Source organism: Ailuropoda melanoleuca, chromosome 5 (assembly GCF_002007445.2).
Source record: "Ailuropoda melanoleuca isolate Jingjing chromosome 5, ASM200744v2, whole genome shotgun sequence".
Taxonomy (NCBI): domain Eukaryota; kingdom Metazoa; phylum Chordata; class Mammalia; order Carnivora; family Ursidae; genus Ailuropoda; species Ailuropoda melanoleuca.
The window spans coordinates 72,636,195-72,662,688 of NC_048222.1; the positions used below are offsets into that span (position 1 = coordinate 72,636,195).

A 26,494-nucleotide genomic window follows, 5' to 3' on the forward strand; every position below is an offset into this window, starting at 1 on the left:
CAAGAGTAGAAATTAGACATCCTTAAATTCAGTGGACATGTAATATACCCAAATGAAAATAAGTAAGGATTTCTTTTTCTAAGTGGAACTGTAGTAAGCATAGAGATGGGAAATCAATAAAAGATTAAGAAAAAAAGTCAAAGCAAAACAATACTAAATATAAAAATATTTTATAATCTTTACCAATTTTTAATGAAACTATGTTTACTAACTACAGTCCAACAAATAAAATATTAAATGGAAGTAGCCATAAAGATCTACTAATAAGTTACTCTTCGGTTTACTTATAATCACATGTCCTAATTCTAAAGTAAATGGGACATTCCATTAATAAACACAATCTAACATTTCAATATTATTCAGGGAAACTTCAGGGAAAATGGCAATATAAATGCAGATGTCGAATCTTTTCTTCCCCACACAATTATCAGTATGACAGTAACTGTTGGGTTTTCATAAATAAAACCTGTCAGTTTGAAGAAATTTTCTTTAATCACCAGTTTGCTCAGAGTTCTTATCAGAAATGACCCTATGGGCGCCTGGGTGGCACTGCGGTTAAGCGTCTGCCTTTGACTCAGGGCGTGATCCCGGCGTTATGGGATCGAGCCCCACATCAGGCTCCTCCGCTATGAGCCTGCTTCTTCCTCTCCCACTCCCCCTGCTTGTGCTCCCTCTCTCACTGGCTGTCTCTATCTCTGTCGAATAAATAAATAAAATCTTTAAAAAAAAAAAAGAAATGACCCTATGGTTTTTCTTGATTTGTTAATATGGTGAATTATAGAATGTTTTTCAGATATTAAACCAACTTGGCATCTCTGGGTTAAATCTCATTTGGTCATGATGTAGTACCTTTTTATGTATTATGCTCACGAAGTGGTAAGTTTTCTTATAATGTCTGATTATGGTTATCAGGTTAATGATGACATTGATGAACTGGGAATTACTCTCACCTCAATTTGTTTGAAAGAGTATACATAAAATTAAGTCTTCCTTAAGTGTTTAGTAGAATTCATTAGCAAAATCATCTGGACATGCAGTTTTCCTTGTGGTTTTAACTACAACTTAAATTTCTTCAGTTGATATAGGGCTAATGAGGTAAATTATATCTTCTAGTGTGAGATTTGGTTGTGTTTTTCAAGGAATGTGTCTACTTTATGTTGTTGGATTTATTGGCATTAAGTTTTTTTTTTATAATAGCCCCTTATTATCTTTTTATCTGTATTATCCTTCTAAAACCTGTTAGAACATGTGGTCAAGTCACATATCATTCCTTATATTGGTAATTTTTTTTTTTAAGATTTTTTATTTCTTTATTTGATAGAGAGGCAGCCAGTGAGAGAGGGAACACAAGCAGGGAGAGTGGGAGAGGAAGAAGCAGGCTCCCAGCGGAGGAGCCTGATGTGGGACTCGATCCTAGGACTCTGGGATCACGCCCTGGGCCAAAGGCAGACGCTTAACGACTGAGCCACCCAGGCGCCCCATCCTTACATTGGTAATTTAAGTATTTCCTCTTTTTCTCTCAGAATAGTCTGATTGGAAGTTTACTCACATTATTTTTCTAAAGTATAATCTTTTTATTTCAATGATTTTTCTCTATTTTTGTTTTTTACTTCATTGATTTCTGCATTTATCTTTATTAATTCCTTCTGTTTACTTTGGCTTTAATTTGCTTTTAGTCTCTTAAAGTGGAAGTTGGGATCATTAATTTGAGATGTTTCTTATGCTGAAATACAGGCCTCAGTTATTTCCCTCTAAGCCTGCTTTAGTGCATCCCACACATTTTTGTTGTTTTTTAGTGTTTAGGGTTTACAGCATACATGTTTAACTCATACCACTTTGTGTACAGCCTAAAACCCCTCCCAGCCTCTATGCCATGTTACTTTTGTTGTATATCTTACTGACATGTTAAAAACCAAATACACTATTGTTATCCTTGCTTTAGAGAATCTTTTACAGAGTTTAATAATAATAAAAAAGTCTATTACATTTGCCCAGCATGGGTTAGCAGCTCTTCATTCCTGTTAGATTTCCATCTGGAGGCTTTTTTTTTTTTTTTTTTGACTAAAGGACTTCCTCTAACATTTCTTCTAATGCTAACCCCCTATGGCAATGATTCCTCTCAGCTTCCAGATGTCTGAAAAAGCCTGTCCTTCACCTTTGTTTTGAAAGATGGTTTCACTAGATAAAGAATTCTAGGTTGACAAATTTTGTTGTTACTGTTTTGGTTTTTTGCTCCAAGCAAATGCTGTTGCGTTGTCCTTTTTCTTGCAGTTTCTAATGAGAGTTCTGCTGCCTCTCATGTCTGTTGTTCTTTATGTCACCAGTCTTTGCCTCTAGGTCCTCGCAGGCCATGTATCATGGATTCTAAGTAATGATGAGTCTTTGGCATACTATTTCATGTTTCTTGTGCTGGGAATTGGAACTTCAGGATTTGTGAGTTTATAATTTTATCAAATTGGAAAATTTTCAGCCATTATGCTTCAAATATTTTTTCTGTTCTGATCTGTCTCTCCTTTGGGGACTCTAATTACATGCATATTATGCCAAATAAAGTTGTCCCAGGATCACCAACTGCTCATTTTTGTTCAGTCGTTTTTACTCTTTCATGGAGAATAATTTCTATTGCTACATCTTAAAGTTTGCTAATCTTTTCTTTTGCAGTTTCTAATACGCTATTAATCTCATTAAACATATCTTTCTTCCCAAAGATTATAATTTTCAGCAGCTATAATGTACAGAGTTCAAATTGGATCTTTTCTGTATCTTTCATGTTCTTAACAAGTTCAATCTTTTCTCCACTTCCTTGAACATATGAAAGATAATTAAAGTATCTTTTTCAATGCCCTTGTCTATAAATTCTACCATATGTGTAATTTCTGGGTCTACTTTTACTGACTGATTTTTGTCCTAATTAGCGGGCATCTTTTCTTACACATCTATTACTTTTTCATTGAAATGTCAGACATTTCGAATTTAATGTTATTTGACACTGGATGGTTTTGCTGTTCTTGAGCTAGGTTATACAATGCAGTAAAGTCACTTAGAGGAAAGTTGTGTCCTTTCAAAGCTTGCTTTTAAGCTCTGCCACGCTTTTAGTCTAATTCTGTTCTACTAGTGAGGCAATATTCTCCCGAGCATCTGATGCCCTCTGAATTACATGATTTTTTTATCACTCAGGTTGGTGGGAACACTTCTTGACCCTCTTTAAGATCTAGGGATTGCTCCCTCTGCTCCATTTGGGTAGTCCTTTCCCTGGCATCAGGCAGTTTAGTCACAAGCACACAATGACCGGTACTCAGCTACAGGCTCAAGTGAGACCCTCTGCAGATCTCCAGAGCTCTCTTTGCAGCTCTCTCTTCTGTCCTTTGCCATGAGCTCTAGCCTCCTTTGCTTTCCCAGACCCCAGCTCCATTTTCTCAACTCATGGAGACTGCCAGGCTCCACCAAGGTAAACCCTTCCTGTGCTATGGCCTGGAAGTCCAGCCCAGGCAGTAAGTTCCTACACAGCTTGCCTCATTTGTTACCCCCCTCTTGGGGATTACTATCCTGTGCTTCCTGATGTTCAATATCTGAGAACCACTGTTTTGTATATTTTCTGTTTTGTTTTTTCTTAGTTGTTTCTTGTGAAAACATAAATTAGGTATCTGTTACTCCACCTTGGTTGAAAGTGGAATATTTTTATTTCAAAGTGTAATAGGCAAGGGTGAGAATGACTGATGGGCCCAATACAAAAATGGGTAAAGATTAACAGATAATTCTCTAGAGAAGAAATTAAAATGGCTTATAAACCTATGAAAAATGTTCAAACCTTATTAGTAAACTAGGTTTTCAAGTCATCTTTTTCTATCAAGCTATTAAAAAAAGTACGGTTAAAATGCAGGGTTTATCACATGTGGTAAATGAAAACCATTTATGCTGCCTTTAAGTCCAAATTGGTATACTTTCTGGATACTCAGCAATATTTATCAAAAAGGTAAAAAAAATTCCTATTTTTTCATCTAATAATTCTACCTACAGAAATTCATCTTAGAGGAAAAGAGTTTATATGTACAGTGTATCAGTTCTAAGGTTGCTGCTCTCTCACATCTTCACACCTCTGAAATCTGAGTATATCCTGCAATTCATGGTGTGTGATAGCTTAAGTTCCAGCCTCTTTTCTTGATGGTACATAAAACGATGGTACATCTTACAGTCAACAGTATTTAGGGTCCATGAAATATGCTATGTACAAGGAGTCATGCAATTATGAGAACATGGCTAATACCCCGTGCACCTGTCGTGATGAGCACAGGGTGGGGGGAAAAAAACTACCTAGAAAAAAGCATGAATTTATACCATGATATATCATTTAGTCCATTTCATGATTTCGAAGCATAATTATTGTTCACACAAAACAGGTGAGGTCTGATGAAAATAGAAGCAAGTTTGTTCCACATTTTTCACACTTACAAGATTCTCCCCCTTGTCATCAAAATTTGGTTGTGATAACTGCAACTGCACAGGAACTGGTGATTGCTCAAGTAGCAGGGGACTGATACTACTTAAATCCTTTCTGCGGACAGGTGTTCCTCCTTTACGCAACGGAGTATTTGCTGGCAAAGACTCATCAAACACCTCAGGGCTTAGATCCTCTCCAAAAGTAACTCTCTTCCTCTTCCTGATATTTAGAAAAGCTGGCACTTTGCAATTTTCTTGACCTTCTATAGGTAATAAATGGGTAGATAAAAAAATTAGGCTATATTTCTTATCTAAAAATGCATATCCTAGAATCTTTTCACATGATTAGATTCAGCTCTTATTTGTGTAATAGAATATACAGTTTGTAGAAAAAAGAAATTCAAAGTGGAAAAGGTAAGCAGTAGTTCTAAAACATGATAATAGATTTTAAAGTACATTTTGCATGAATATCTTAGAAGTTTACAAAATTGGAACATCAATTTCCTTTACAAGTATTACCATTAAGCACAAATGGGCAGATGAAATGGACAGACCAGTTGTGAGGCTCTCCAAAGAGATTCCAACCAACTATTCTTCATTCCCATGTAATGTGAGAAGCATCAAAGCATTTAGCAGATCATTGGAAATACCACATACTAGATCAGATATTTCAGAAGAAAATCATATCATCAGGTTTCAAAACAAATGTGAATTTCTTACCTGCTTTTTGTTCTTTGCAACAGTTTGCAAGATTTGAGATTAAGCTTGGATGAGTCCCATCATCACAGAGATTGTCACAGTGTTCCTAAACAAAATAAACATCAATGAATAATCTTACATATATAAATGCATATGCATGGTCATTAAGGAGGGCCACTCTGAAGCCCTGTCTGCCAAGGATAGATATTATATAGTGTTACAGATTACATTTACTTTCATAATTGTTCTGGCTTAATGATATGAGCCACAGGAAAAACGGGATGCCCTAAACATTACTTTAGTAAATAGTGTTTTAGGCCAAGATTAAAGAACAGAGATCCATAGGCTAAATTCATTCCATCATTTTTCATCTGGCAAATGAAGACAAGGAAAATGTGAGCGGCTAGAGTTATCACATACCACAGATGGTGTCAAATGAGGCAGGCTATCTATAGGTATAAGAATTGTGTTTTGTCTTTAATTATGGGAATCACACCTTTTATAGGTGTGTAAACCTCCTGTCCACATTACTATATTCTTGAGTTAGGAACCAGGAAAGAAGGTACTATCTGTCCCTCTCTACTTCCCCAAAAGCTTAGAGAGTTGGCAAGCTGGGGACGGGGGCAGTCAGCGCAAGTCCTGGAGCATCAGACAGGGCCACACTCAATGCAGGGCCACTGGAGTGACCCAGGAGGAAGCCCAGGCCGAGGGCTCCATGAGTCACCTCCAAATCATCGCCTGCTTCCTGAACCCCGGACCATTCCGTGTTCTCAGTGCCCCCGTTCCAGGAGCAGCACCTTCTCTAAGCAACTGTCCTGCCCCAAACAAACCTCCTCGAGCAACTCTCTCTTAAGTCCATTTCATCTTCCTGACCAGGAAAATGCCCATATCAATATTTGCAAAGTCAGTGCACGTAGGAAACAAAATTCTTGTGAACTTTTAGGCTATCTTTAATTAAAACCACCACGAAAATTAACAAACAACTCAAACTGTATACACCTACAAACTCTGGAGAGCTTAGGAAAAAGATCACCAATTATAAAAGTCTATGTATAATTTTAGTGGTAGGACTTGATGTTTGCTCTGTAATGCTGTTAATCAGTAAGGGTTATATGGATCATGAAGATGCTAAGTCTGAGAAGATAAAACAAATACAAGATATGAACAAGCAATGCTGCATAGAGACCCACATCAGCTCTTTAACCAGGAGAACTGTTAAACATTTAAAATAACCATTGACCATAACTATTCATGCAGATAGAAGGTGGTCTAGTTCATTTTAGCTTTAGAAACAGATGTGCAGGCATGATTATATATTTAAATGCCTGTGGACTGAAAAAAAAAATTACTTGTCATTTGCCAGGCACTGGTGCTAATTTCATATTGTTATCCCAGTTAATGCTCAAATCACCCTATAAGGTAGTTATTAATGTTGTCCTTTCAGAGATAAGGAAACCAGAGTACAAAAAGGTTATATAATTTGCCCAGCTCTTAAACTTCAGAGTTAGGATCTGAAACCAGGCACTTGGGATTTCAGAGCCCATGCTCTCAACCTCTCAGAGCATTTACAGCCTGCCATGGATTTCAGTATCAGATTTATCTGGGTTCATTTAATAACCTCAAGCCTAAGTTTACTTAAAATGGGGCTAATATTCTCCTTGGAGTACTGGCGCTGCATGTACATGATATATGCCAGAACTGTCCGTAGAAAGTACTCAATAAGGGGCGCCTGGGTGGCTCAGTCCGTTAAGCATCCAACTCAGGTTATGATCTCAGGGTCGTGAGATTGAGCCCCACGTCAGGCTCTGTGCTGAGCATGGAGCCTGCTTAAGATTCTCTCTCCTTGTCTCCCTCTACCCCTCCCTGCCACAACTCGTGTGCATGCACACTTTCAAAAAACAAAAAAACAAAACTAAAAAAAAACCTCAAGAAGAGCCAGCTAATTCCCAGCAACCTACTCTTAGCTCATATGAGCTGAGTTCAGAGAAACATAAATGCCTATTAAAAAGCTATCTCTAAGACCAAATTTTTTAGGTGGAAATAATTTAACATACATTAATAACTATGAAACTCTTATAAAATACAGTCTACGTATATTAAATTCTACAAGTTATATTTCATGCTGAGTTTAGAAAGAAAGGAAGCCTGCACAGTGCTCTAAGTAAGAAAGGAGGGGACAACATGTAGGGCAAGATATCTCCTTTGAAACCAGTATGACACATACAACAATTCATTAAGAATTTCTTTGAGCCAAAATGAATATTTATTCAGTTTGCTTTAGGAAAAGTAGCTCTATACTTACCTGCAGGCCTTCAGGAAACAGCTTAACAGAGGGTTTCTTTAGCACAGAACGAAGTACAGAGGTCTCAGGGGACAGAACGCCCCTCTTACACCACGGAGTGACTGGCGACCTGACTTCGGGAGCGTTGTCTGTGCTCACTTCTGCAAAGTTGTCAAGTGAAACAGCACCCCTCGATCTTTTGCCCTCTACACACTCAGCAAACTTGACTCCTTCAAAGCAAACATGCAAACAAGGGAGGTAGAAGACACATGAATCTGGCGGTTCTACACCAAAAATATTATGTATTTGTAAAGAGAATAACACGCTATAAGAAACGTGACCCTAATATATCCTGCCTAGGGAACGACATCTGAACTTCATTTGGATTTATAAAGAGAAGTGGCGCTGGCCATTACTTTCGATTCAAATCTAACTACTGAGGGTAAAGGTAAGCAAGGAGTTTGGGCTCCCACGGATCTAAGGCAGTACCCACGAAACAGCTACTCCTGGTCTGCCTCCAGTCATGACCCCAGTGCCTCGCACCAGAAAACTAACCGGAGTTGAACAACGAAGGAGGACCCATTTCACTGCTGGAGTCAGAGGCATTTCAGCGCACAAGGGAAGCGGGAGAGAAAGGTGGGATGTGAGAAGAAAGATGATTAAATCAAAAATTTTATATGCTGTGTGTGCCCTCAAACAAACAAGGCTTTCTCCCACATATTTTTTTCTCACAAGAAAGCACTTCTTTATGATCGACATTTAACAAAGCTATATTGGGCACTTATGATGTGACAGGCATTCTTTTCTAGGTGTTAGAGAGACGATAATGAATAACACACACACATCTCCCATATTACAGGGACAGACAATATAAAACACCTGGGAGGGGTAGGCAGAGAGAGGGAGCTATGGCTACTAAAGGGGAGCACAGCATGAGGGACCCCTGTACTGGAACTGTTCTCTATCTTGTCTGCAGTGTGATCACATGAGTCTCCACGTGATAAAATTACATGGAACTAAATACACACACAAATGAGTGTACGTGAAACTGGTGGAATCTGAAAAAAAGTCAGTGGATTGTATCAGTGTCAACTTCCTGCTTGTGACACTGTTATTACCGCTACCCAAGATGGTACCCCCTGGGGAACTTGGGGCGGGGGGACGACACTGGGTCCCTTTAGATATGATTTTGTACAACTGCATGTGACTCTACAGTCACCTGCAAATAAAAAGTTAAAGAAATGTATAGGTAACAAGTAATAATATATGCCTTTAAAGGAAATAATGTCAAAATTAACAGGATATGGCAGGATTAGGTGGGAGGGTGGAGTTGCTGTTTTGAGGTGTTCAGGGATCAAGCAGGCATCTGAATGAAATGAGGAAGTGAGCCATGCATATATCTAGAGAAGAACCTTACATTCATGAAGCCACGTGCAGAGATCTGAGATGGAAATGAACCGGGCACACAGAGGTAGAACAAGGCCAGTGTGGCTGAAAAAGCATGAGCAAGGAGAAGAGAGCTAAGAAGCTCCAAGAGAAGGGTAAGGACTAGGACAGGTGGGGACTGGGTACTATTCTAAGTAAGGCTGGGAGGTCAATCAAAGATTTGGAGAAGGGGAATGAGCCAGTGGTAACTAGCATTTTAAAAGGAGCACCCTGGACACCATGTAGAACACTCTGAAAAGGGGGTCGGCAAGGATGGACGCAGGGCAATCACATAAGAGGAGACACAAAACAATCTAGGCAAGACAAGGTGGGAGCCTGGACCAGAGTGGTAACAGTGAGGGGGTAGGAAGTGCTTAGACATTTGATACAACATCAAGATAAAGCCAACAGCATTTGTTAATGGGACTGAAGTTTAACCTTTTTTTTTTTTTTTTTTTTAAGATTTATTTATTTGAGAGAGAGAGAGAATGCGAGAGAGGTGGGGAGAGGGGGAGAGGGAGAAAGAAAATCTCAAGAAGACTTCCCACTGAGTGTGGAGCTCAACACGGGCTCGATCTCACGACCCTGAGATCACGACCCGAGCTGAAATCAAGAGCCGGATACTTAACAGACTGAGACAGTCAGGTGCCCCTGGAAGTTTAACTTTTAAAAGGGAGGTGGCCAAGGTTACTCCAAGGTTTTTGATGTAAGCAACTGGGTGAATGGTAGGATCATTTATTGAGATGAAAAAGAAAAAAAACAGAGATGAGCAGACTGGGGAAGGAAAATAGTCAAGACCTTTTTGCGTATGTTAAGTCTGAGATGTTTATTAGACATTTCTGTGAAGACCAGAAAAGGCCATTGGGCACTTAAGAGATCAGGGAAGAGGCCAAGGACAGGTATTTAAATTTTGAAGTCAACAGTGTGCAGATGTCATTTAATGTGGGAATGCCCATGATCACCTAGGGAGTGAGTGCAGAGAGAAAAATTCTGAGCACTAAACCCAGGGCAATCAAATGTTTAAAGGTTAAAGGATGGAAAAGAAGGCATAAAGAAAACAGACAAATAAGGAATGGTCAGGAAAACAGGGGAAAACAAGAAAGAATGGTGTTCCCAATGCCCAGTGAAGAAATGGTTTCTCCCAGGAGGGCACTGGCAGCTCTGCCTGCCATGCTGGAACCCTGAGGAGAGGGTCTGCTGATAGTGACTAATAGGACAGCAATGAAGAGGTGACCAAGGCCCGTTTGGAGCTGGAGCAAGCAAGAATGGGAGGTGAGGAGACAGAGCACAATCTGCTCTTAAATGGAGCTTTGCCATAGAGGAAAGCAAGGAAATGGGGTTTTGACTAGAAGGAAATCCTGGGACAAGGGCCAGTTTAAGATGGGAGATAATACAGCACATTGTATGTTAATGGGAGAAATGAACAACTCAGAAAAGAAGGGACACCTCAGACAGAAGGTCCTCAAAGAGGGAAGGGACCATCCTGAAGGAGCTGGCCTTGGATCAGAGCACAGAGGATCTACTATAACAGGAGGAAAAGTGGGGGGGCATGCTTGTTCAGAGCGGCATGAGTGTGTGGTGGAGAGTGGCCCGGGCCATTTGCTTCAGACATCTTTCGTTCTCTTGGCAACAGAAGCAGCCAGGGATGACGAAGGGGCACCAGGGAACTTTATCGCAGTCATTCATGGGTAGGGCTGCCAGATTTAGCAAATACAAATGCATGAGGCACAGTTCAATTTTGAATTATATCTAATTATTTATGTGTACGTATGTTGATATAAAAGAAAAATATTGCATGAAACATACACTGTGTAACCAAAAACATTATGGGATTTAAAAGGAATATAAAAGTAATATAGAGCATATCTATAATGTAAAGGACCATAAAAGACATGGGTGGGCGGATAGGAAATAGAAACTATTTTACAAACTGTCTAGATCTATTTCCCCTAACACCAACTCTTTTTGGGTTCCAGGACCAATTCCAACATGGGGGGAGGGCATTCTCCCACACACAATGCCACCAAGCAATTCTCAGACACCAGCAAGGTGTCCAAGAATTCAACCCAAGTCTGACACCACCCAGAGACAGTATCAGGTTCCACAGGTCAAGGGTTCAGACCTACAAGAGCATCCCCCACCCCCCATTTAAGATACCACCAGTCCCAAGTCCTGGGCTGTCACCTGTGCTTCTGACTGACGTGCTATAGACTGGAGGTTCCAACAACTTCCTCCTTGGACTTCAGATACCAGTCACAAGTCCAGACTGTTACCTAAACTTCTGACTGAGTGGCTTTCAATCAAGAGATTCTCAGGACCTCCTCCTTAATGTTCTTTTAATTTGCCAGAACAGCTCACAGAATTCAGGGCAACACTGTTTACCAGTTTATTAAAGGAAATGAGAAAGGATAGGAATCAACAGCCAGAGGAAGAGAACAAAGGAGAGGTCAGGGGAAAAGACACAGAGCTTTCATGACCTCTCTAGAAGTAACACTCTCCCCACATTTCCATATCTTCACCAACCAGGATGCTCTCTGAACCCTGTGTTTCTGAGTTTTTATGGAGGCTTCATTCCTTGGGCATGACCAATAATGTCATTGGCTGATTCAACCCCCAGACCCTGTCCCCTCCTCAGAAGTCAGGGGTGGGGCTTAAAGTTCCACCCTCCAATCACAATCCTGGCAACCAGCCCCCACCACTGGGTGGGGTCCAAAGGCACCTTCATTAGTAGTAGTAAGACACCCATGTCACCTTTATAGCTGTGAAGTATTTTCAGGAACTGTGGATGAAGACCAGATCTATCTGAAAACTGCATATTTGGTCATCTGAATATTTCTTATTTATATTTATTCATTCAATAAATAATCATTTAGATAACCAATACATATTTTCTATAAATCATTATATCACACTGTCTTTTACATGAAGTTGTACAACATTAACTCTAAGTAGACTGTGAAAGGTTAAGGATGTATCTTGCAATCCCTTGGGTAACCTTAACAAAAAAGACGCAATGAGGTATAGTTTAAAAGGTAATGGGTAGGGGCACCTGGCTGGCTCAGTCAGTAGAGCACCCAACTCTTGATCTCAGGGTCATGAGTTCGAACCCCAAGTGAGGATTAGAGCTTTAAAAAAATTTTTAAACAAATATTAAAAAATAAATAAAAGGTAATGGATAAGTGGATTTCCAAAAAGAACATTTCAAATAAACCCCAAAAAGACAGGAGAAGGGAAAAAGAGGAACAAAAATCAGAACAGAAAAATGCATGAAAAAATGGTAGATTTATAAATGTAACCATATCAATAATGACTTGAAAGGTCAATGGACCAAATACCTCCATGGAAAGGCAGAGGCTCTCAGAATGGATAAAAAAGCAAGACCTAATGATATGTCTTTAAGTTTTACTTTAAAGATAAAGACACAGGTAGGTTGATGATAAACCTAATACCTTACTGGTGACTTCAACTCAATACAAGCATACTGATTTGGGGAAAATTTTGAACGCTGGTCCCTTTCCACATACTTAAAAACCAAAAAAACAAAACAAAACCAAAACCAAAAGAAACACAACACACATGTAGTGTTTTCTCTTACAAAATACATTACGTGTTCAGACATCCTGTTTTTTTTTAATAATAGATTCTGTCAACTTGGAAATATTTCACTAACTCTTATCAGTGGCAGTTTAAGAAAAAAAAGTCATCTCTCATATAATAAGCATTCTGAAACATTTCTACTAGACTGAGAGCTTCTAAAATGTAGGGCACTGCTTCAGTTTTCCCAAAGTTTAGCACCTAGGTAAACCAACCATAAATGTCTACTGAACACGTTTCAAGAGGTGAACAGGCATAGGTACTAAGGAAAGATTAAATACTTACCACTTGAAGCCTCCGTGAGCTCGGAAAGTGAAACAGACTCTCCAACTAAATATCCAGAGTGTGTTAAACCAGATTCAAAAGATTTCTTGGGGGGGATAAAATTAAAGAAATATTAAATCTTATTACTTACAGGAGTACTGAGATCTTTGTAAAGATTTAAGCATTACATATTATCTAGAAATCTGCTGTTGAACCAATCAATCATCATCTAGCTGTTAGGAAAGCATAAGGAATTGAACTAAAAACAGAGTACGCATTGTTAACTGCAGCCGAAACATCCTACTAAACAAATTTCAGCTCCCTAGGAAGTTTATAGGGCACGTTTTTGTTGCTTACTGTTTGAAGTCTAGAAAACTATACGGATTAATTTTAAAGAGGAAATTCTCAAAAATAACGAAAAATGGGGGTGTCTGGGTGGCAGTCAGTTAAGCATTCAACTCGTGGTTTCAGTTCAGGTCATGATCTCAGGGTCATGAGATGGAGTCTTGTCCCAGGCTCAATGCTCAGTGTGGCGTCTGCTTGAGATTCTCTCTCCCTCTGACTCTACCCCTCCCACTCATGCTCTCCCCCACCCCCACTCTCTAAAATAAATAAATCTTAAAAAAAAATAACAAAAAATGTTATGTAATTATTTAAAAAGGTATTAATATAACTAGGACAGGAAAACTATTAATCACTAGGATAGAAAACACATTCTTATTAATGTGGACACCATTTCTAAATCATGGTGTATGTCCAAACAATCAAAGGTCTGATGAGAAACTATTGGTTTTGCGAGATGATGACTTTATATCAACTAGAAAAAGGCAGAGCGAGCAGAGATTATAAGTGACTCTAAACTACAAATGAAACCTATTGGACCCCAAGGAATCTTACTATCAAATATTTATTATGCCAGTCCAAATAAGATCAACAGGATATGTACTGAATCTTTGTGACGAAGAAGTCACAGAAATAAAGTTTCAGATCTAATGGTGTCAGGTGTGTCCTCTGACTAAAGATGTTGTGTCGCACCAGAACTAAAGCAAGGAAAGCCAGCAATGAGAGAACCAGCTTCCTGTTTACATGTGAGTGAAGGTCAAGGATCCTCAGTACTAGTATTTAATTCACATAGCTTATGATCATTTGACAACCTTAACAGGCTTTAGGTAGTTACAAACAACAAAAATCCCTACACCTACTTGAAAGAAGGGAGCAGAGCAAAGGAGAAATTGCTAAATAGCACCCTGCTTCCCAGCCAGTATTAAACCAGTTAGGGGCAGAAAGGCCAAAGTGCAAGACCCCCAGACCTGAGCTGCACAGCCCATATAGAATCTTCAACTCATTTGCCAGTTGGGTAAATAATATGCTCCTGTGTCTGCCTCCTCCAGTGGACTAAAAGCTGCTCAAGGGCAGGGCCATGATTTTCTCACGGTGATACCATCAGTATCGAGAACAATACCTCGCAAGCAAAAGACCACTGGGCTTAATGTTTTCATTGAGAGTTTTTCGTAACCAAAAGCAACATGCTAATCAAAACTGTCTAACCAATAAGCTAACCAACAATAAAAAAAATTTTAACGAGTAGGAGATACATGCACACACAGCATAATTTAAAAACTCAGCTACAATATAAAAATACAAGATACCATAACTGAAAAAGGGTTCTGACAGTCTTAAAATGGTCTAGCCGGAAAACCAAAGCTTCATTTTCCTAGGATTCTGGTCAGTGAATTACCTCAGAAAAATCTGCAGGAGCAGTTTCAACAGCACTATGAGAAACGGCACTACTGAGTATCTGGAGATTAACTGCATCAGTTAGATTTTCATCAAAGTTGCTCTGAGAGGATACCCTTCGACGTTTGTATGATAAGTTTGCAGGGAACTCAGACTCTTGACATTCACCAAGACCTTCCTTTTTGTCTATATATACAAAACAAAATAAAAACATAACACAGGCAAAAATATTTTCTTTTACTGTATCACTTTTAAGTTTTGCACATAATAATTTCAGTAAAATGTAATGCTTGAATCTAAATACTTTATCAATTAAAAGTACATTTTCCTATTCAGAAGAAATCTAACTGAAAGCTAAGAGAACATCACTACTAAAAGGATAATAAACATTATTAAAATTTTTTTTTCTTGACTTTAAAAATATACAAAGATATGCTAATATACATTTTCATTTCTTTAAAATTTACAAGTAAACGTTTTCTTTTGAACATTTTTTTTTAAAGATTTACGTATTTGGGAGAAAGAGAGCACATATAAGCAGGTGGAGGGGCAGAAGGAGAGGAAGAGGCAGGCTCCCCCCTCAGCAGGAAACCCAATGCAGGACTCAATCCCAGGACCCCAGGATCATGACCTGAGTCAAAGGCAGAAGCTTAACTGACTGAGTCACCCAGGGGCCCCTTTCCTGAACATTTTAAAGGATGTGGTTATGTTCTAATACTGGTTCTGCTTTGACTGTGTATGATTTTATGAAACACACAGCCAAAATGTGCCTCAGTTCTTCCCAGTTACAAAAAGAGAATTTAATCATCTGCAGAACTAGAGCAATCATGTCAGTAAAATATTTTAAAATGCAGGTCAGAAGTGAAAAATAGGTAAGTTATAAACTACAAATACAAACGAGCACGTCAGAGTGGGTCATGCATGGGAGAGGTAGATGAACTGGACTTGTCTTGAGTACCAGTGCACTGCTTGTGAGGAGGTGCTGAAAGGTACTTGAAGATGGTTCAAGAAACCCAAAGCAAAATCATTAAAGCACCAGAGGAATGGTTATGACTATTTTGGTAATGCCAAGATTTTGTCTAATTCTGGTGTTTCAAATGCCTTGTGACTGGAAAATCAGAAGTGACAGGGAAAAGTAACCAAATGGATTACAATCTACAAGTTATGGTAAAGAAGATGACAGGCTATTAAGATGTCAGATTAGATATATCTGTTTATAACATCAGGGTTGGGTGTTTGGTATTCATAGAAATGCTTGCCACGCTTAATAATAAACCTCTAAAAATCAGGGTTTACACGCTCAAATTTGTCACATGCCCTTATTCTACAGATGAAACAAGCCAACCAGCTCTGACATGTTAACACTTAAAACTCAACTGTGGCCATGTGGAACTGTAGGCTCGGGAATGCATGAAAAATCAGGTTTTTTCCAAGACAAACCAGAATTCCACATTTTTGTGTGAAATTTCCCAAATTTTAAATGTTAGGTTCCATTTAAAAATACAGCTCTGCTCAGAAAAGACTGCCTTCACACTGTGGAACTAAATCTTTTTCATACTTCACAGCCTTGTCTGAATAAATACAGAAGTCACAAACGGACAAAATTCCTTCTACTCACTCGAGCCTGTGGTCTTGAACTCTCCTTCTGCCTCTGAGAATCCAGGACAGTCGGTCATGTTTTCATTCTCCTTTATGCAGTGAAAAGCTGACTGGAAGGCAGACATTCGCTCCCTTAAAGAATTAACATTTCGATACAGTACAGGACTGCCCTGTTAAAATACAGAGACTTGAAGGATATTATAGATGAAATCAAACACAGTGTCTCTATTGTAGGCCTATAACCACTGCATCCAGGATTAAATACATAAAGGCTTTTTGAAGATCAGAGGTAATAAGTGAGTAGCAGAGCCTCTTCTCCCTTGAATCACGAATTTTCAGTTTGAGTATTTTGGGTGCTGCCATCACCCTAGTTTCTCCTCTGCTCCTCTCTCAGTTTTTAACCCGAGCACAGAGAACAGCTGGGTGGTACGTGTAGACATGTAGCTACAGCCTGGCTCAATACTGTGATTAGTCAGGCCACGCACATGACAGAAGTCGGGAGTAGGTGGGAAAGAGCTTTAAAAAAGCACCCGTGCAAATCACGTCCCCAGTTATTTGGGGGCTGTTTAAACAACTCTTGAAAAGGATTCTTTCCGGGGAGCTTAAGGACTCTCTTTTAGAGTCCTTAACCTGAGACAGCCTCAGCAAATCAAACTGGAAAGGGAAAGAAGTTGAGCACAAAAATGTTTGAGAGGCCAGTCTAAGCAATTATAAGGCGTATAGAGGAAAGCACTGAATCCCGCAGATGGAGTAAGAAAGAAGAACCTGCCACTTTGGAAATTGCACCGGAATTACTAAAAAAATAAATAAATAAAAAATAAATCCACTGGAAATCATCTGCATGACACACGAAGGTCTCAACATACCTAGTTCAAGCCAAGCTAGCCTGACTGCTCACTTCCATCCATATACACCCTCTCCCCAGGAGGCCAGGACAAGACACAGATGTTCTGTAGCAGCTCACGTACCCACCTTCACACCCTCTCCCCAGCTAAATTTTCCTGATTTCATGGGACCTTACCTCCTTAGAGCTAAAAGCTGGCCGTTCGCTAAAACCACAAAGCCAAATAGTTAGATGGTTTAAGCACCAAGAGTGCTCTGGAAACTCTGCTAACAGGATTTTAGCCAAGGAGTCATCAAATGAAACTGACACTGGCAGGGACAGAAGTGCCAGATACATGCAAGTAACATACAATTTAAGAGACCTGTTACCCACAAATTATTAAGTCCTCTATCCAAGTTTTTCCCCCCCTTTACTAACATATTTCCACTAATCTGGAGCTTGTAACAATTTAAAAATTACACCAACAGGTGAAAGTAAAAAATTACCTCTGTTTATGATATCATATGTTGGAGTATCAGTTAAAAGCTTGAAGCCATGTTTGATGGTGGATCTGCTCACACACTTGGCTCTATTCCCAGTTAAATACATTCACAAAGCAAACTGTTACATAATAACAGAATATTTTAAATCCAGATATGGTTGATGATGTAAACCTTTATGACATAACACATAACATTCATAAAAAACTCATGGCCAACTCTTCTGTATGAGATATGGAGAAAAGAAATGGGTTATCCCCAAGTCGTACAATTTACCTCCAAAGGGCTTTTTTTTTTTTTTTTGTACTCTTATTTGAACACGGTAGGGGTAGGTTTAATGTCCTAGGAATTTAAAGCACTTTGAAATGCTGCTAAAACAAATGAAAGGTCCCTAGTTAGAATCGTTTTTCTCTATTTCCTGATGGAGAACAGGAATATACAAGGGAAACGAAACATTCAAAATGCACCGCTTTATTCTTTTTTCTTATGAAATCTGTCAGTCAACAACATTCCTTCCACATACCAGATACTTTCGAAGGGCTCAGGACATAGGGGGAAATTACATTCCAGACTGAAATTCTGAAAACATATTAATATAGTTTCAGGTACAAGGAGTGCTAGTGAGAAGACGAAAAAGGAAAGTGATGAAGTCAAAGTGCTGCTTTGGTTTGGGTCAGAACGGTGTCCTATCTAAAGCAATAGCTGAGCTGAAACCAAAACTATAAGAAAGTGGTGATGGAGCAAAGATGTTGGGGGAGAAAGGCATTCTGCAATAACAACGCAGAAAACGAACAAAAGCTTAAGATGGAAACAGGATGCAGCAGGAAAAAAAGCCACCATGCCCAGGAAACGGAAGGAGATGGGGATATGAGGCTAATGGTAAGCAAGGCTCAGATCAGGAAGGGCAACGAAGGCTTCAAAGAAGGGGTCTGGGTTTAATTCACGGCATAACAGAAAGCCATGGGACGGTTTTATTTTTTTTTAAAGATTTTATTTATTTATTTGACAGAGAGAGAGACACCCAGTGAGAGAGGGAACACAAGCAGGAGGAGTGGGAGAGGAAGAAGCAGGCTCCCAGTATAGCAGCCTGATGTGGGGCTTGATCCCAGGACTCCAGGATCACGCCCTAAGCCGAAGGCAGACACTTAACGACTGAGCCACCGAGGCGCCCCGATGGGAGGGTTTTAAGCAGCAGAATGATCAATCTGATTTGGTCTATCTCTGACTGCTCTGTGGGCTGCTGGGTGGATTAGGGAAGGAGGGAAGTAAGGAGACCAGTTAGGAAGTAGGAGTTGGTAATCTCGGCAGGAATCACATTAGGGTTGTAGCAGTGGAGCTGTGGGACATGAGGACTTACAGAAAGATTTCTGATAGGTAGCTGAAAGGCAGTGATGCACTGAATGTGGAAGAAAGGAACCGAGGAAAATTAACAGGTAGCTGGCCTGAACAAGTGGATGATGATGGCACATACTACGACCGAGAAGTGGGCTGGAGGATCTGGTGTGGAGGAGAAATATAGTTTGGCTGTGGCCAAATGCATATGAAAACACCCAAGTGAAGCTGTTGAATCGGCAACTGGATATCTAACAAAGTCTGGTGTTCTAGGAAGCTCTGGGCCAAAGTTAGACATTTCTGATACAGTCTACAGCTGATGCTGAAAGCCATGGGAAGGGATTAGGTTGCCTAAGGAAAGCAAAGAAAAGGGGGCAGAGGGGATCCCTGGGGCACTCTAGCATTTCTGAAGAAAAAAGTGGAAGAAGGGGTGGAATCAGCACATGAAACACAGAGGGAATGACCAATGACACAGAAGGAAAATTAGGTCAGTATGGAATCCTAGAAACCAAGTGCAGAAAGTGTTTCAGGGAGGGAGTGGTGGAACATGTCAAAAGCTGAGGAAGGGCTGAGTAAGATGCAAACTTAGATTTCATCTTTGTTTTGGCAAGGTATAGGCTATTTGGGATCAATGGTGACAAGAGTCTCCTTGACGGCATCATAGAAACAAAAGCCCAATTGGCGTGGCCAGCAGTCTCAGAGAGGATGGGAGAGGGGAAGTGGAGTAAGACAGACAGACAAAAATGGTCATGGAGTTTTGCTGTGATGAAAGGCACAGAAATGGGATGACATGGAGATCTAGGAGGAGTTAAAGAGAGATATTAAGGTTTGTTTGTACTAATGGAAAATGACCCAAAAGAAAAGGATAACATAATTGAGAAGAAAAAAAAAGTTCAGAATGACCAATTTGGTCATAGTAATATAAACACTTGAATATTTATGTAATCCAACTATTAGAAGTTGTAGAGGATGGGGAGTACACATGTGTATATATGATAGAAAGTATAAGGAAGAAAGAAGGCTAATTCTCCACCATCCACAATGGGAAGTCAATAGTTAATGCCTTTACACTGAAAGATTAAGTAGTAGCGATTAGGCAAGAAATAAAAGGCATCCAAATTGGAAATAAACAGGTAAAATTGTCACTATTTGCAGATGGCAATACTAAATATAGGAAACTAAAGACTCCACTAAAAATCCATTAGAATACATGATTTCAGTAAAGTTGCAGGACACAAAACCAACATAGAAAAATCTGTTGTGTTTCTATACACTAATAATGAACTAGCAGAAACTGAAATTAAGAAAACAGTTACATCAAAAAAAAAATTAAATAGCCAGAAATAAATTTAACCAAGGAAGTAAAAGACCTGTACACAGAAAACCATAAGAAACTGATGACAAATGTATGTTTGTCCAATCCATGAGCACAGAAAAATATTCTGTGCTCATGGATTGGAAGAATATGGTTAAAATGTCCTATTACCCAAAGCAATCCACAGATTCAATGCAATTACCATCAAAATTCCAACGGTATTTACCAAGACATACAACAAATAATCCTAAAATTTGTATGGAGTCACAAAAGACCATGACTAGCCAAAGCAATCTTGAAAAGAACAGACCTGGAAGCATCACGTTCCCTGATTTCAAACTATATTACAAAGCAATAGTAATCAAAACAGTATAGTATTGGCATAAAAACAGGAACACAGATAAATGGAAGAGAGAGTCCAGAAATAAATCCGCCCGTGTATGGTCAACTAAGAGAAGACAAAAGAGCCAAGAACATTCCATGGGGAAAGGACAGTCTCTTCAATAAATGGCATGAGGAAAACCGGACAGCCACATTCAAAACGGTAAAACTGAACCACAATCTTATACCATACACAACACTAAACTCAAATGGATGAAAGACTTGAAAGATCTGAAACCATAAAAATCTTAAAAGAAACTAGATGGTGAGCTCCTTGACATCAGTCTTGGCAAGGAGTTTTTGGATTTGACACCAAAAGCAAAGGCAACAAAAGCGAAAATAAATGTTTTTTACTACATCAAATTAAAAAGCTTCTACATAGCAAAGGAAACCATCAACAAAACAAAAAGGCAACCTATTGGATGGGAGAAAATATGTGCAAGTCACATATCTAATAAAGGGTTAATATAAAAAATATATAAAGAACTCATGTGACTCAATAGCAAAAAAGCAAGCAATCCAATTTAAAAATGGGCAGATCTGAACAGACATTTTTCCAAAGACACAGATGGCCAACAGACACGTGAAAAGATGCTCAACATCACTCATCATTGGGGAAATGCAAATCAAAACCCAAGGAGATATCACCTTACACCTGTCAGAATGACTGTTATAAAAAAAATAAGTCATAATAAGTGTTGGCAAGGATATGAAGAAAAGGGAACCCTCGTGCATTGTTGGTGGGAATGTGAATTGGCACAGCTGCTAGGGAAAATAGTATGGAGGTCCCTCAAAAAATTAAAAGTAAAATGACCATATGATCCAGTAATTCTACTTCTAAGTATTTATCCAATGAAAATGAAAACACGAACTTGAGAGGATATATGTACCCCATGTTCACTGCATCTTATTTGCAATAGCCAAGATATGAAAACAACCTGAGTGCTCATAAATGAATGGATGGGTAAAGAAGATATGGTGTATATACACAATAGAATACTTTTTGGCCAAAAAAAAAAAAGAAGGAAATCTTGCCATTTGTGACAACATGGATGGACTGACCCTGAGGGCATTATGCTAAGAGAAATAAATCAGAGAAAGACAAATACTGTAATGTCTCATTTACATGCAGAATGTAAAAGTTTAAAAAGAAAGAAAGAAAAAAGGAGCTCATAGATACAAAGAGCCTGGCATTGCCAGAGGCAGGAGTAGGCAAAATGGGTAAATTGAGTCAAAATGTACAAACTTCTAGTTATAAAACATGGTGACTATAGTTAAGAATACTATATTCTATATTTGAAAGTTGCTGAGAGTAGATCTTAGAAGTTCTTATCACACACACATAAAAATTTGTAACTGTACAGTGAAGGATATTAACCGTCTAGACTTACTGTGGTGATCAATTTGGAACACAGTTGACCCTTGAAGAACATGGGTTTGAACTGCAAGGATCCACTTTATATGTAGATTTTTCTTTTCAATAAATACAATTCTGTAAGTGTATTTTCTCTTGTTTTCTTAATAACACTTTCTTTTCTCTAGTTTACTGTATACTTTATGGTACCTGGTACATATAATATACAAAATATATGTTAATCAACTGTGCTATCAGTGAGGCTTCTGGTCAACAGTAGGCTATTAGTTAAGATTTTTGACAGCGTGAGGGTTGGTGGCCCTAACCCCCACATTGTTCAAGGCTCAACTGTGTATAAAATTTTGAATCAATGGGGCGCCTGGGTGGCACAGCGGTTAAGCATCTGCCTTCGGCTCAGGGCGTGATCCCGGCGTTCTGGGATCGAGCCCCACATCAGGCTCCTCCGCTATGAGCCTGCTTCCTCCTCTCCCACTCCCCCTGCTTGTGTTCCCTCTCTCGCTGGCTGTCTCTATCTCTGTCGAATAAATAAATAAAATCTTTAAAAAAAAAATTTGAATCAGTACACTGTACACCTGAAACTAATACAAAGTTGTATTTCAATCAGACTTCAATGAAAAAAAAAAAGGAATTGCAAGGAAAAAAAAACATACGAAGCATGTTATTAAGAGATATGAAAGCAAATACCAAAGCAACAGGTACAAGAGCTGAAAATGAGAGTCTAGGGAAAGGAAAAATGGAAAAAAGGCAGCTGCGCACTGTTGTTCTTATAAATAAATCCTAAAGGACTGACTCTTTAAACAACGCGCATATGTAATATTTTTATTTATATAAATTTTTTAACTTTAAAAAAAGTATTTGCAAGAAAACTTCAGAGCATTAGAACATAGTTCTAGACTGGGTAAAGATGAGAGAGGACATAGCGTGAGCAGCAGACAGTACAGGTGTGGTAAGATAAAGTCTGGAGGCTTCGATAAGATGAGAGAACTGTGAAGTAAACTGGAAAGATGAAATGCGGGTCAGAGCCAGGTGGGCTGAAAGTAGATCTCAAAGGTGATACAGTAGCAAGGAACCACACAAGCAGATGGTTGAGGTAGAAAAGACCATAGGAGCTACAGAAGTCAAGGCCCTTGACTCACTGGGATGGTAGATGATCATCATGTGCTTGCTGAAATATTCAAGAATGAAAGCAAGAGTAGTGGAGGAAAGATGGAGAGCAGCTGCCCTTCAACTTCTCAGTAAGTCAAGCAGAGAAAGACAATGACCATATGCTTTCACTCATATGTGACATAAGCAATATTGCGGAGGACCATAGGGAAAGGGAGGGAAAACTGAAGGGGGAGAAATCAGAGAGGGAGACGAACCATGAGAGGCTATGGACCCCGGGAAATAGACTGGGGGTTGCAGAGGGGAAGAGGTGGGGGGGGGTAACAGGGTGATGGGTATTAAGGAGGGCATGGGTTGTGATGTGCACTGATTGTTATACGTAACTAATGAGTCATTGAACACTACATCAAAAACTAATGATGTACAATACAGTGGCTAACTGAAGATAACAATAAACAAATAAAATGTAAAAAATAAATTAAAATTTTTAAAAATTAAGAAAAATAAAACAGAAGTAGGTCAGGGCGTGTGGGTGGCTCAGTCGGTTAAGTGTCTGCCTTCAGCTCAGGTCATGATCCCAGGGTCCTGGGATCAAACCCTGAGTCATGCTCCCTGCTCAGTGGGGAGTCAGTTTCTCCCTCCCCCTGCTCTTGCTCTCTTGCTCACTCTCTTTCTCCCCCACTCAAATAAATAAATAAAATCTTTAAAAAAATGTTACATAAAACAGGAGAAGGTAGAGAAAATAAGAGATGAATTATTTAAGCAGAGAGGCTTTACAAAAAGAAAAAAACAAATCCGACTCATTTATTTGCAGAACATTTCAGTAATTTAGAACATGTAAACTAATATTTTATTTATACAGTCAATAAATTTGTTGAGCAAGGGAAGAAGAGATAGGGTGAGAACTGAAAGAGTAGAGCCACCAAGGGTAATTACTATAGAGGCCAATCTCAAAAGGTCAAAGGACAGCACTGATTGTCCATAAAAACTGCTCAAGTGGAAAGCCCTTACTTTTAACAATGCTAGATACTAGAGCTATATATTTAAGGAATTCTTTTAATACATATAATCACATGATATGGGTGTGGGGTGTTTTCATATATACATTTATACACACACAAATATATTCATATGCATACCCTTAAGGAAAAAAATGTGAACAGCAGATATGAAATGTCAACAAACAAAAACGAAATTTAGGCCAGAGAAAGCTGAACCTGACAAGGACTCTTTAGGGCATTGACAACAGGAAACAAGCAGACTTGCAGCAGACCCCAGAAAGGCTCAGGTATCTAAAGCAGCAGGTGTTTCTGAAAACCAGGGTCAAGGGCAGGACTCAGAACAGGAACACTGAAACTCTATCAGTAGCACTTGAACCACAGATCTCTTCATAAAGAAGAAAGGACTTTTACATTTTGGAGGGAACACAGAGATTCAGGATTCCATGAGATTTAAGACTCCACAAACAGCCAGGAGAGGAGGGTCTGCACTGAAAACAGAGCCTGTCCAAGTCCTCTCAGTGAACAGTTCGACTTCTAGTCATTTTTGACACTTGACTTCCACAGTCCCAGGACTCAGGTTTATACCCCCAGGAATTCCTTTCAGAGAAAACATATCTGCCAAAAGAAAAGAGCCACAGGATTCTGATACTTAGGAGTTCCTCCAATGAAAAAGTGGCCATGTCTACACAGAAATCCACCAGCTGACGAAACCAGACCGTGCACACTGAGCTCTCAGTCAAGTTTTTAAAGTGTCTCACTTTAAAAAATGAACGGTGTCAAGGATCACCAAACATCTGAAGAAAGATTTGAGCATGAGACAGAGCCTGAACTAATCAGGTAGCAAAATGGAACCTGATGGCAGAGATCCTGTAAGGGGAGGAAGAAAACATCCATAAAAATATGTCCCTAACAGCCCACAATGTTCTTCACTTTTTTTTTTTTTTTAATTTTATTTATTTATTTGACAGAGAGAGACAGCCAGTGAGAGAGGGAACACAAGCAGGGGGAGCGGGAGAGGAAGAAGGAGGCTCATAGTGGAGGAGCCTGATGTGGGGCCCGATCCCACAACGCCAGGATCACGCCCTGAGCCGAAGGCAGATGCTTAACCGCTGTGCCACCCAGGCGCCCCCACAATGTTCTTTAATACCAAGAACAGAGCTTCAAATGAAAAAGCAGGCCATGCAAAAGAAAGGGAATCAAAATATGTGTTGAACGAGTGAATGAATAGGATTCTTCAACTCTGTAAGCTAAAATACAACGCAGCAATCCCTTCAAATTTTGATGGAAAATATGTGCAACCTAGATTTCTATACTAAGACAAACTATAATCCAAATGTGCTAATAAACTTCATCAGATATGCAGAGGCTCCAGAAAAATGAGATAGTAAAACAAGAAGAGAGAAAGATATGAGACCAAGGAAAGAGAAAATCCAAACAGAAGAAGAAAAGGGAATCACTAGGGATGGTGAAAGCAAGTCACAAAGGGACCCAGAAGGCAACCAAGCCAACAGAAGACAGAGAACACAAAGGAAAAAGAAAACCCACAGACCCTTAAGGTTTATAGATCTGTCAAAGTTTGGGGATGAAATTATGTGATAAAACACTAAACCAAAAAATAATAAAAAGTATTTAATAACTAGAGGAAAATCAAAAGTTGTATAAGAAAAGAAATGGGACCATAGCATACTACATAGCGGTTTGTGAAAAATATCTACATGGTTAAATAACACACACAAAGTCCTAATTTAAACAAAAATTTCAATTGTATTGGAAGGATGGGGACAGGGGATAGGGTTAAGACATCTATGGATAAGAGGTGTAAGGGCAAAATCCTCATTTTTCACAGATATAACTACAATGATAGTAAATCCAAAGCATACCGTGTTCCAGGGACAGTCCTAAGTACTTCAGCTCTACTCATTTAATCATCCTCATTAAAAACCTTACTATTATTATCACCCCCATTTTATATGTGAGAAAACTGAGACAAAGAAGTAACTTGAAGTGCTTGGCTGGCTCAGGCTATAGAGCACCCAACTCTTGATCTCCCGGTTGTAAGTTCGAGTCCCATAATGGGTGTAAAGATTACTTAAAAATAAAATCTTAGGAAGAAAAGAAAACAAACAAACAAACAAAGAAAAAAAGAAAGAAAGAAATTAAGTAACTTGCCAAAAGCACAATTAATAATAAAGCCAAGAATCAAACCTCAGCAAATAGCTCCACAGTCCATGTTCATACCCACCCTAACGGCAGTTCTCAGGAAGTCTTTACACGCTTAGAAATGATCGAGAACACCAAAGGCTCCTAGTACATGTGTATTATAGTTATCAAGAGTGTTTTAACAGCCTTTTCAGAATTGTGGCCATTCATTCTTTCATGGAACATAAAACTCAAAGATTTCCTAAATGTTAGTTGCAATGTCAAATATGAAATCCATCAATGAACTCTTCATATTCTGTTATGTTAAAATCTGTGAGTCTCTTGCAATTTGAGGGTATATTTTGCATGCACTGGTCATTAGGAAAATATCGGTTCTCTTACTTCTGCAGATCTTCCAAATGTTGACACCTTTTATTGTGTAGTATCAAAAAATCACATTCATTAATACCTCCACTGATCTTATCAGA

General features: G+C 39.1%; 1 protein-coding gene across 6 annotated transcripts in view; it reads right to left on the minus strand.

Moving 5' to 3' along the window:
* The window catches only part of CDCA2 (cell division cycle associated 2), a 51,065-nt gene that overhangs the window by 20,585 nt on the left and 3,986 nt on the right, over nt 1-26,494 (minus strand). For 5 of the 6 annotated variants that reach the window (XM_034661241.1, XM_034661239.1, XM_019794344.2 and 2 more), the window contains exons 5-10: nt 16,056-16,206; nt 14,439-14,623; nt 12,722-12,806; nt 7,439-7,647; nt 5,158-5,242; nt 4,450-4,700 (exon numbers count right to left, since the gene is read on the minus strand). In XM_034661241.1, the coding sequence (XP_034517132.1) occupies nt 4,450-4,700; nt 5,158-5,242; nt 7,439-7,647; nt 12,722-12,806; nt 14,439-14,623; nt 16,056-16,206 (966 nt within the window). Of the gene's footprint in view, nt 1-4,449; nt 4,701-5,157; nt 5,243-7,438; nt 7,648-12,721; nt 12,807-14,438; nt 14,624-16,055; nt 16,207-17,365; nt 18,378-26,494 lie in introns of those variants that run through there. The other variant, XM_019794346.2, reaches the window with a different exon arrangement.